The following is a 12687-nucleotide window of genomic DNA, read 5'->3' as shown; positions in this document are numbered from 1 at the left end:
CCCCGTTGCACAAAGTAGTGGCTATATGGACTCAGTAGCTGAGTGGATAACGCGATGGCGTTTGAAGCGAACAGTACTTGATTCGATTCACAGAGTGAACATCAACTCTGGGGTCCAGGTACATCCAGACGACGAGTCCAAAATAAGACGAAACACATGTCCTGAATTCCACTGCTAGCCTCCATCAACATCTGCTTAGGTAAATTTTTATATATGTATCCTTGGACTAGAGACGATAAATTCGATCAACACTAACATAAATCATCAACTACAGTCATTTAAAACTTAGCACAATGATTCATGAGAAAACTTTTGCCAAATTTTAGCAGTTTCGAAAAACGTAAACACTAATGTATGAGCAAGTTAGACTTTGTGTTTTAATTAATTTTTGTAAAATTTTCAGTTGACGATAAATATTAGGCGGAAATTAATGAAATTAGTCATTCAAGACAAATCTTGGCTCTTTGAAATTCTTTTTCCTAACGATAATGTTCACCAATACAAAGAACGTTATTGTCGTTTTCTCACACCAGTCAAATTAATATTTTATGTTTTACGCATCCGTATCATATTAGTACTTGAGTGAAAAGAGATGCTAGGGTGCCTATATCTAATCATGAAGATTCCCTATTTTAGAGTAACCGGTATCATATACCTAAAGAGTGTCGCTCGTTAATCTCACTTCAGTATGCGTTCATAACTTGATCACTTAGATCATTTTTTTAACAATTAATGGTGAAAATGGTTATACCTTACCCTTAATATTTTTGCGCTATGTGCCACTAGCTAAAGGCATCCAGATGTAGACATTTGCTTTCTTCTTGTCCGTATTGTTGAAATATACTAAAATTTAGAGTTATTCCCTCGCCGTCATAGTCGTTCAAACAGAAATGTGAAAACATCATTAGTTCTATTCTTAAACATTTGATCAACTTTGGTCATGTAGGCACTCTAGAAACAGATTATAAAATCACCTATAAATCCAAACAATCTTCAGAAATCTATCTACGGCTGAAGCCTTGGTGCTACATCTCTTCAAAAACGGTTTGTTCAAAATGCCGTTTCATCTTAGTCTTGAGAGTTAATAACATTGACAGTACATCCTATATGGGTTTAAAGGTTATTACCCTTTATTCGTTACTTGCATGAAAATTTTCTGAATGCTGTCTAAGTGTACAATTATGTTTTATCTATAATTTACACTCACATAGCTCTTCTATCTATTACTTAATTTGTTCTTTTTTGGTACTCAAAAATACTTTCAATCACCTTTTAAATTACCAAGTATAGATCTATTTATCTTACCATAAACTTCTATGTGCTGAATAACCATAACTACGATTCCACAGCTTTAGTAAATGATATTGTTAACAGGAAACGTTTTTCGTTGAATCTAGTTCGTTTCTCCCCTAAAAACAGTAGCTTACACTGTGAAAACGCTAACCAAAGGAAGATAATTTGCATTATCTTTTTTCATCATCAATCTCTAAGTTTTGGTTAAATGACGTTAATTTCATTCATTTTACGGGTATTTACAATTCCTTTACTTAGTCAAAATAATAGCCCCAAATATTAGTTCTAATAAGAAACTGTAATTTGAAGGAACAACAATATTTGACACTTACATGAATAATCATTTATATCATTAGCTACTATTGTAGTCCAGTTTAAATATGTCTCTCACTAAACCTGTAGATCGTGCGTTTGAAAATATAAACATTTAATTGAATGATAGATCCATTCACTGAACACGATTTCTTTAACCGATCTCTGTTTAGAATGACTGTCTTTAAACTAAATGAAGTTGAAAGACATTTAATTGAAATCTTTTCCCGTTTAAAAAGAGTGCTACCTTATTCAAACATTTAGTAAATAAATAATGACCTTACGTAACTTTTTTGTTTTGAAAAATCTCCATTCAGATGTTTGATAATATAGCATCATTGAAATTTTCTAAGCAATCATCAAAATCTGGATCTAATTTTGTTGAAATGACCGCAATGAATTCAGCTGAGGGTGAAGTCATGGAATTTCGTCAACCACAACCTGTTACTGGTAATGTTGAAAACTGGATGACTGCAATGGAACAAGAAATGAAACGAAGTAATAGATTGATCACAAAAGAAGCCGTGTTCTACTACCGATCTAGTAAATCAAGGTAATGCAACATTGTTCATAATACATACCAAGGAAGTGAATTACGTTTTCTCTAAATATACTGCTTAAAAGTTCTAAATTGCAGTCACAATTCCAAGTTAATAAGTTAAAGTACTTGAAGCAACTCTTTATAAACAAAACAATATTTCAAGAAATATGGTTTATTGAATCAAGTTTGTTTACGACCTTCTAGGATAATTTAACAAAAGTTGGTATCATTCAGATGACAATTCAAAATTAAATAGCTTCATAGTAAGAATGTTACCTTTTATCTAGTTTAGCCAGAAATGAATTGCGTTGCTCCTCTTTGTTTTTTTTCTTAAAAAAAAGAGCTAACATATATTAACCAAAACTACACAGTTTGAGGTATTCTTAGAAATAAATTAGTAAAAGCAGAAAATAATCTTTGTCCATGTATACTTCACATTATCTAAGATAATGTACTACCACTTAGCTTGTATTTATTTTTGTACATATTACATAACTCACTCCAATTAATAATGATGACCAGTTCAGTCAGTCAGCTATAACGTAGGACAAGGCACATATATGCATCGATCTAAGTTGCCACACCCCATTAGCACAACAAGATGAACAACGGATTCATAGAAGCAGTCAATTCACTGGTAATAAAATAAACATTTCATATAACCATATGGTACAGGGAGAAAGAATTAGTTGGTAGAAAGAAAAGTATAAAGTAAATTTAATCCCATGGTTTAGCGGAAGATAAATAGTGTATACACCTACACCCTTGTAATCGATTCTAAGCCATGTCACTCAGTCTCCAACCATTGATTACGATAGTCGTGTGGACCCCAACCAAGTAGTCTGTATCTGCTGACATGGCTCAGACTAGAAGTTAGTGACTTCAAGTACTGATTCCACATTTTGGTTTAGCCGCCTCTAACTTTCTTCCAACCATCCCCAACACCGGTTATCATTTCACGTCGTGGTAATCGGTGTTCAGGCATACGTAACACGTGGTCCAACCATCTCAGTCGATGAAGATTTGCAACCTCATCAACTGATTTACCATCATTCTCTAATACCGTGTTTCTAACCTCACTATTGCTTACCCGGTGATCCCAGCAGATGCCAAAAATATTTCTAAGACATCTGTAATCAAATACTGGTAACTTACAAGTATCTTGTACACTTAATGTCCGTAAAGTAGAACAGAACAAACTACCGCACAGTATACTCACCCCTTAATTGATAGACGAATATCTCGCCTTCGCCACAGACAACGTAAATTGGCAAAGGCCAGACAAGCCTTCTGGATCCGTGCTGAGATTTCGTCAGACACCAACCCATTGGGGCTGATCAGACTTCCAAGATAAGTGAAGTTCTCGATGCGTTCGACTACTTCACTCTTTATCCTTAGTTCAGGCGTCGATTTAGGCCAGTCCTGAAACAACAACTTGAAGTTAGAGGGGAAGAAACGCATCCCAAACATTCTGGCGATGACCACTTAGTTTAATAACTTTTTAATTATACCTATCTCAGTGATATCTTGCATTAAATAAGTTCAGCTAAATCTCTACAACATAAAAAAAGCCTAATTATGCCACTTTTTAATGTTTTGTAACGTTATCATTTAGTTAGTAATTTATCATTTGAATATGTCTAGTTGCTTTTTTATTACCTTTTCTTATTTGTATTACCTATACATACAGAGTTGAATGGATGTTCGATTATCAAGGTATGGTTGTATTAGCTACAAATCAAATATGGTGGACATGGGAAATAGAAAATGTTTTTCGTAAAATAGCTAATGGTAATAAAAATGCAATGAAAGATTATTCACAAATGCTTCAACAACAATTAGATGATATTGTTCTGTGTGTACGTAGTCCATTAAAAAAGAACGATAGAAATAAACTAACCACCGTGTTAATAGTTGATGTACACGCAAGAGATATTGTCTCTGATTTTGTACGTGATAGTATTATGGATGCTACAGAATTTCAATGGGAATCACAATTACGATTTTATTGGTCTAAATCTACAGATAATTTAATTATTAAACAATGTACTGGACAATTTAATTATGGTTATGAATATATGGGATTAAATGGACGTCTCGTTATTACACCGTTAACTGATCGTATATATTTAACATTAACACAAGCTCTTTCTATGTTTCTTGGTGGTGCACCTGCTGGACCTGCTGGTACTGGGAAAACTGAAACTACAAAAGATTTAGCTAAAGCATTAGGTTTACTTTGTATTGTAACTAATTGTGGTGAAGGTATGGATTATAAAGCTGTTGGTAAAATACTTTCTGGTCTATGTCAATGTGGAGCATGGGGATGTTTCGATGAATTTAATAGAATTGATGCTTCTGTTTTATCAGTTATATCGACACAATTAAAAGTAATACAAACGGCTTTAATAAATCATGTAAAAGATTTTCTCTTTGAAGGTATTTCAATTAAATTAGATTCAAGAGTTGGTATTTTCATCACTATGAACCCAGGTTATGCTGGACGAACAGAATTACCAGAATCAGTAAAAGCATTATTTAGACCTGTTGTTGTTATTGTACCAGATTTACAACAAATCTGTGAAATTATGTTATTTTCACAAGGATTTTTATCAGCTAAAATATTAGCTAAGAAAATGACTACACTATATCGTCTGGCACGTGAACAATTATCAAAACAGCATCATTATGATTTTGGTTTGAGAGCATTAAAATCAGTCTTGGTAATGGCTGGTGATTTAAGACGTGATGCACCAGAACTACCAGAAGATGTAGTATTAATGCGAGCTTTAAGAGATATGAATTTGCCGAAATTCATTTTTGAAGATGCACCATTATTTTTAGCTTTAATTCAAGATCTTTTCCCTGGATTAAATTGTCCACGTGTACGTTATCCTGAATTAAATGATGCAGTTGAATTGTGTTTAAATAAAAAAGGCTATACGGAAAATCCAGTTCAAGCGGATAAAGTTGTACAACTTTATGAAACAATGAAAACACGTCATACAACTATGGTAGTTGGACCTACAGGTGGTGGTAAGACAGTAGTTATTAATGCTTTATGTGATGCACAAACATATATGGGATTACCGACAAAATTATATACATTAAATCCAAAAGATAGAAGTGTCATTGAATTATACGGTATATTAGATCCTAATAGTCGAGACTGGACAGATGGTTTATTATCAAATATATTTCGAGAAATTAATCGTCCAACAGATAAACAAGTAAGCTTAATCAGTGATTATAAATTGATTTTTTCTATCAAATAATTCGATTATAGATTGATGAAGATAGTAATATCGAGGTTATTCCATTCAATGTTCGTAACTGTTAAATAATTATGAAGAATGCATGATTATTGTACTCTGCACATATTTACCAAAGACTGTTATTCAGTCTTTTATAAAACTGGTTTTTGATGAGTTTTTATTCTGTTCAAACATTGTGAGGTATCTGTAAGAAAGTAGATCTCATAACTTTATTTAAAGTGCTTTCAGAATTCAAGAGTCAGTAGTTTCTATCAGGGAAGACGTAATTATCGTCCTGATATGGTCAGTTCTTACCTACAGTACCGAACAGAAAAAGGAAAATCCGCAGACCTGGATCTCAAAATGCGGCAGACCTAACCAGGAAAGCTGAAAATCATTGGAAATCACCCTTACTAAACGGATAGTTTCATGACTATTTGCTGTTATAGCACTGTAATAAACGAGCCCAGATGAAGACAGAGTTCTCCCATGAAATATGAAAACCATACATTAAATATTTCATTTACAAATCTTCCATCAAGTGTCTCAAACTTGATCGTTCCTTCATTACTATTACTATCTGTCTACAATCCCTTCCTCTTCGATTTGATCTTTTCAACCTTCTACTGCCAGGTATTTCACTTCCAGTTGGTGTTACATACTACTTATGTCTGCCGACAAAAGTAGCATACACCACAGCACTACTAGAACTTCCCCCAAGAAATCAAAGATTATAAATACCAGGAACAAATCAGATTTCGTCCAAATCACGAAATTATTTATCACACTTCTGCTACCTTTTAGATACTCACTCCTAATCCATGCTCATAGTCTCTGTAGCTCTGTAGGCTAGAGTTGCATTTTGATAACTAGACAGAACTGAACTTTGAAATCGTCTTCTAGAAAGAAAAGCCCCCAGAATGTTTCTTCTACAAAAATCATCTCTTGAGATAGAAATTTATCAGATAGAGTGACAGTATGAGATTATATTTCTCCGATGTTCCGAATCACATGAGGTCGTCAAGTTTTACCTTTTAGGTAGATAACATTGTTTCACTCCTAAACAAATCAACTGACACAACGTTTGAACAACAAAAAGAAACAAATATTATATCATTAGTGCTCATTATCCAAATCCTAAATTTTAAAAGTATGTGCCTAGAAAATTAACAAGCTTTACATTTAACAGTTTAAGAAATCTTTTAGAGTTTCGGTAGGAAAATTCAGCTTAATAGTTTATTAAAAAATAGAAACAAGTTACTATACAAATTTTTATACTTTTCTTCTATCTACAGGAAAGAAGATATATCCTGTTTGATGGTGACGTTGACGCATTGTGGGTTGAAAATATGAATTCAGTTATGGATGATAATCGTCTGTTAACATTGGCTAATGGTGAACGTATTCGATTACAATCACATTGTGCATTATTGTTTGAAGTTGGAGATTTACAATACGCATCACCAGCGACTGTATCACGTTGTGGTATGGTATATATTGATCCGAAATATTTAGGTTATGAACCTTATTGGAAGAAATGGTTAAGTCAGCGTACAACTCAATATGAGAGAACTATACTGAATGAATTATACAATAAGTATATACCGCCGATTATAGATAGGATTGTTGAGGGCATTGCAGACGGTGAACAAGTGGAACGTTTAAAACGTGTCATCCCACTAACAGATTTAAATTTATTAATACAATTTTGTTATTTACTCGACTGCCTATTAATCAATATCAATGAACAAACAGATTATGCTCTGATTGAAAGTATTTTTCTATTCAGCATTTACTTTTGTATTGGCGGAGCATTAGTTGAAGAAGAACGAGAAAAATTTGATAATTATGTAAAATATTTAGCAAGTCTACCTGGACCAGCTGTTGAAGAAACATTAAATAATCCAGCTGCTGCAGGAACTATACCAAGTGTTGAGCCTAGTTTATTTGACTATTATTTCGATATAGAAAAACATGTTTGGATTCCATGGCGTCAATTAGTTCCTACTTATATACATAATAAATCCATTAAATTTTCTGAGATATTAGTACCAACAATTGAAACTGTTCGAATTAACTGGTTTATAGAAAAATTAGTTCATATTCATAGACCATTATTGTTAGTTGGTGAAACAGGAACATCAAAAACTGCAATTTGTCAAAGATTTCTGCGGGATATCGATCAAGATAGAAATGTAAATGATTTTTTTAATTTTTAGTGATCTAAACGTTTATTTTATTTATAGCATTATATAGCTTATGATAGTAATTTGGTAATTGATGTAACTCGTTCACCAAGTACGACTAAATGTAATCAACTGTTTTTGTATGAGGATCAATACTACTAAAATGCTGCTCAAAGTGAATTACGTAATGTGTTGTTTGAACTTAAAACCTGATGGTTGATAGCCGATCGACATCAAACTGGATATTTTGCCTAGCTGCATACAATGAACCCATTCACTTCAAATTTCATTAAAATATTCACTGGAAACTCGATAAAGGTCACAGTTTTCTTTTTTTAATTTGACATTATATTACGGATTAGATGGTTTTGCACGTTCTTAACTTCCAAAACAATTAGCAATTCATACATTACATTTATTCCAAGCCAAAGTCCAGAACTTTTATGTCTGTCAGCCAACATGATTCCAAAGTTCTGTTGTCTAGGATCAAGTTGTTGTGACGTCGTAACTTAATTTCTTTTTTGTCATACAAAGATTAGTATTCACTATCAAATTATGTATATTGTTTTAAACTTGAAGAGTTCTAAAGTACGATGAAACAACTACCCAATTTAATGTTATCCACAGTTAGTATCATTCACTGACTGACTTAAGTATGCTTTACTTGGTCACACCAGCAGGTATTCACGAGCATGGGAAGGTAAATTGTTAAAACACTAGTGAACATAATCAAAGCTGTTTATGGTACAAATATTTTGGCCGATTATATATATATATATATATATATATATATATATATATATATATATATTATTGAATCACTTATAGGGCTTATCCCATCAGAATTTACTCATACTCAACATTTATGCTTCATCACATTTTCTTAAGACGTAAGTTCTAAAAGTCAAGAAGGGTCGCGAAAAAGAAAACTATGACAGTTGGAATCAGTGTTTATATTTCCATATGAATATTCTTCATCTATATATTTCACTGTTTATAAATTTACAGTTCATCAACCTGAAGTGCGTTCCTCATTCATCTGTCAAAAGTAACCTATTTATGTATGTACTGAGGCTAAAATTTGGTTTTGTGGTTTACCTAAACATTTACTTGAGTACTGAAGCTGAATGATTTGGAAGCACTTATGATCAATTATCTGGCTTTAGGATGTTCCAACTAGAGGCTTAAGAATACGAAAATATTTGTGGGCTACTAATCATATGATAAATACAGGCAAAGTTGACTTATCAAAGTTTGAAAAAGTTATCGGCTATGTCAAAAATTATTCTAGGTAGTATCACACGTTGTTTTGGATTGATATTCTTTCCAGTCTCTTAGGTATTAGTATTAATAATTCAAGTTGATGTTAAACCAACTATATGAAACCTTATAGTTTGGATCTTTGTATTAGTTTCGCCTTACTAATGACATTTTCTGAAATTTACTGTACATGTACTTCTTTTAAGTTATGATTAGTGGAAGGAAAAGATTTATTGAGTCAACTGAACTTCGTTCTCTACGCTTAACTTTAGAATTGACTCCAAAAGAGATAATTATTTTTTTTCATTAGAATCAAACAATATAAACAAACGGTTAACGATCAAAACTTTTAGTAATTTATACATGACATATTTCTAAGTTTTATTCCTTACTTTCAGTGATCACGAGTTTACTTTTAAGGCATTATATACCACATAGTTGAGTTATCAACTACCGACTAGAATTTTTACTTGGTTATAAATTATGATTTACACAGTCCATACATAACCCATCTTTTAACTTATATCTGGACTATGCAATATTCAACTTACCTCTTTTTACTGTAATCTTGCTATACTCTATAGCTCACTCAACTTGTTTTTTTTGTTGTTTGTCAACTACTCATTTAACTTTAACATTGATGTTATTAAGATTACTGTTTTGATTTCTAAAATTATTGAGCAATCATGTACTACGTAGAAACGTCTATTAGATTGATTGTTTATTATATTTTCTTTAAAATTTTCATTTATTAGCTAATCTTAACAATTAACTTTTCATTTCGTACTACATCATTGGATGTACAACGTAATCTTGAAGCCAATGTAGAAAAACGTAGTAAAGATACATATGGACCAGTTTCAGGCAAACAATTAATCATATTTATCGATGACATGAATATGCCACAAGTTGATCAATATGGAACACAACAACCTATTGCTTTATTGAAATTATTAATTGAACGAAAAGGTGTTTATGATCGTGGTAAAGAATTGAATTGGAAACGTATGCAATCCATTGATTATTTAGCAGCAATGGGTCGGCCTGATGGTGGAAAACAAGATGTAGATCCCAGATTTATTTCACTGTTTTCTGTTATTAATATACAATCACCATCAGAAAGTACATTATATAAAATTTATAGTTCGATTTTAACTGGACATACGAGTGAATTTGATAGTGGAATTAAAAATTCTGTAAATTTTGTCACAAATATGACAATGAAGTTATTTCAGTAAGTAGACAATTTGTTTCATGAATGTTTGTTTTTCAAATGTTTTAAACTGTCGAAAGTAAAATCCAAACTTGAAATCTGAATGAAGGATTTTACGAAAATTAGGCATCGAGTAAACAAAAAGCACTATATCTGTGACAATCTCGGTATATGGAATTCATCAGTTTCACTGTCATATCTGTTAGTTGAATTGGATCTCTTAGGATTATTTAGCAAAATATAAACTGATGTCAACTTGAGAAATAATGGTCATTGAGCTTCTGTTTTAAGATCTGGTGTACCTCAATCGGATTCCATGTAAGGATACTTATGTAATCAACGTTGCGAAGCTACAAACTAGAACGAAATAGATGGTGAAAAGTGCCTGATCTTCACTATTTTTCTTAATGTTATTATTTCGAAATGAAAGTACTACACATCATTTAATTTGAAAGACTGACAAGGTTTCAGATATTGCAAAAAGCATTACAACTTACGTGTTCTACAACTAATGTCAGCGTGGCTAGATTGTCTTTATTTCTTCTTTATTAGCACAGTAGGTCACTTTTGTTTACTGCCAAATTATTCTACTATTCATTTTATAAAGTGTATACCAGTTCACCGAAGTAACAAAAAATTAACTCGGTTAATAAAAACATGAATAGTAGGGCCTACACTAAGGTTGTGATGTGTACATTTTATACGGTTAGATATAAATAGTATATATTAGAAACTGGAAGTAGGACTCTTACTGAAAGAAGAGCAAAATGAGGAGAGGAGAAAGAAAAAAACAGTCGGAATACACACAGAAATGAGAAAACGGTATAGTGTGTAAGAGACAATTCAAAGAAACTATGAAAAAAGTGTATTCAACTTGTTATTTTCATTTATTATTCATGATACTATAAATTGTTTCATTTTTACCAAGCCTTCGTTCATTACAAAGTGACTAATATTCATAGCCATAGGTATTCCCTGAAAACATTCACTTGTCAGTTGAATATTTTTACTTAAACAGTCAAATACTTCACTTCTTGGCAGGTCATATTCGCATTTCAAGGGGAGCACATGTTTCCTAAACATTCTAAATATTTCTTATTGATAATTAATAACAAATATAAAGGTTATTTGTCACTTTTTTTTAAAATACACAACAATAAGTAGGTCACCAATTAGTCCAGAAATTCATAATCTTTAAACTAACACAAACAAATTAATTTAATTACGGTGTACTTTGTTCAGTTTCTTTTCTTCTTCTTCTTCTTTACATTCGCTTATTTTTGTTTAAATAGATTTGTTAGTGTTCAATTACCACCAACGCCATCAAAATTTCATTATGTATTTAATATGCGAGATCATAGTCGAATATTTAATGGATTATGTTTAATGACTATTGACAAGTTCAGTCGTAGAGAACAATGTATTCGTTTATGGCTTCATGAAGTTTATCGTGTTGTCATGGATCGTTTAATAAGTCATAATGATAAACAATTAGTTGAAGTAAGTTCAAAATATTTGAAAGTGTATATTTTTAAGTGTGATCAACTGTGAACTATATATGATCATTTGTTAAATTAAATGAAAATTCAATAAACACCAAAAGTTTATTAGATCACACAAACACTGGAAAGTATAATTTTGAACTGATCCTAAAAACTTAAAACTGGAGTTTTGTTTAGGGGTAAGTACAACTAAGAAACTTATTAATCTTATCTGTTAGTAGCCTTTGAGTGCTATGAAGTTAAGTAAACAGACTGTTAAGCGAGAGATGTTCCCCGATCATTGAATCTCTCAGTGAGTACATTATTGTATAGTGAATGTTCCATATTTATTTAAAATTTGTTTTTAAACTAAAGTTGTTCATTTTTGAGAATTGCTTTTCTTAAATGAGTTGTAAACATAAGGTCATTATGCTTATTATTTTTTCTCCTGTTTTATTTAATTATTTTAATAGAAATATATAGATGAATTATTACAAGAGAATTGTAAAGAAATTAAAGAATATGTAACTAAAATGCCGATACTATTTGGTGATTATCGAAATGCAATGGATGAATCAGAGATTCGTTCATATGAAGATATGATCGATTATGAGAATTGTCGAACTATAGCTCAAGAAGTAAGTTTATCTGTAAAAAGAAAAACAAAAGTGACGGCGATTATATCTTACGAGTGATTAGTAGTTAGTTCGGATTTCAGCTTACTAGGCTCATATAAAATGAATCGGGCTATGTTAGCTACTATTTAGTATATTATACTTCTCAGAATAGGTAGTTTATAAACAAGCAGTTGTTTTGCTTGGACACCTGGTAGACATTGCTTCAAATTTGTGTACATCATGAACCGGTATCAACTGGTGTACCACTGGAAATCAGAGAGTAGTTGACAGGTGTTTATTCCTATTCATAGCCCCCCCCCCGCAGTGCTTAGCCATGATCCGGTCAGAGGCTAATGAATTATCCTCAGATTACTCATATGGGATCTATTGATTTATATTTCAAATCTAAATCATTTATTGATGGAGCACAACGTCACCAGATCTCATCAAATTTAATGTTCTCGTCTTCGCTATTTACATAAGATGAGCTGTTTTATCTGTTTATACACGTGTACATTCTTCAAAATCAT

General features: G+C 31.9%; 1 protein-coding gene across 1 annotated transcript in view; it reads left to right on the top strand.

Moving 5' to 3' along the window:
• Positions 1-12687, top strand: part of DNAH10 (Dynein heavy chain 10, axonemal) — a gene marked incomplete at its 3' end in the record, with an annotated part of 74052 nt that overhangs the window by 24387 nt on the left and 36978 nt on the right. Inside the window, exons 20-25 of the mRNA XM_051219328.1 lie at positions 1923-2158; positions 3837-5376; positions 6696-7595; positions 9602-10080; positions 11352-11559; positions 12014-12178. Of these exons, the coding sequence (XP_051066384.1) occupies positions 1923-2158; positions 3837-5376; positions 6696-7595; positions 9602-10080; positions 11352-11559; positions 12014-12178 (3528 nt within the window). The remainder of the gene's footprint in view (positions 1-1922; positions 2159-3836; positions 5377-6695; positions 7596-9601; positions 10081-11351; positions 11560-12013; positions 12179-12687) is intronic.

This window comes from Schistosoma haematobium, chromosome 4 (assembly GCF_000699445.3).
Source record: "Schistosoma haematobium chromosome 4, whole genome shotgun sequence".
Taxonomy (NCBI): Eukaryota; Metazoa; Platyhelminthes; class Trematoda; order Strigeidida; family Schistosomatidae; genus Schistosoma; species Schistosoma haematobium.
Note: the sequence above shows the minus strand (reverse complement) of the source record. Positions and strands in the feature narration are given on the sequence as shown.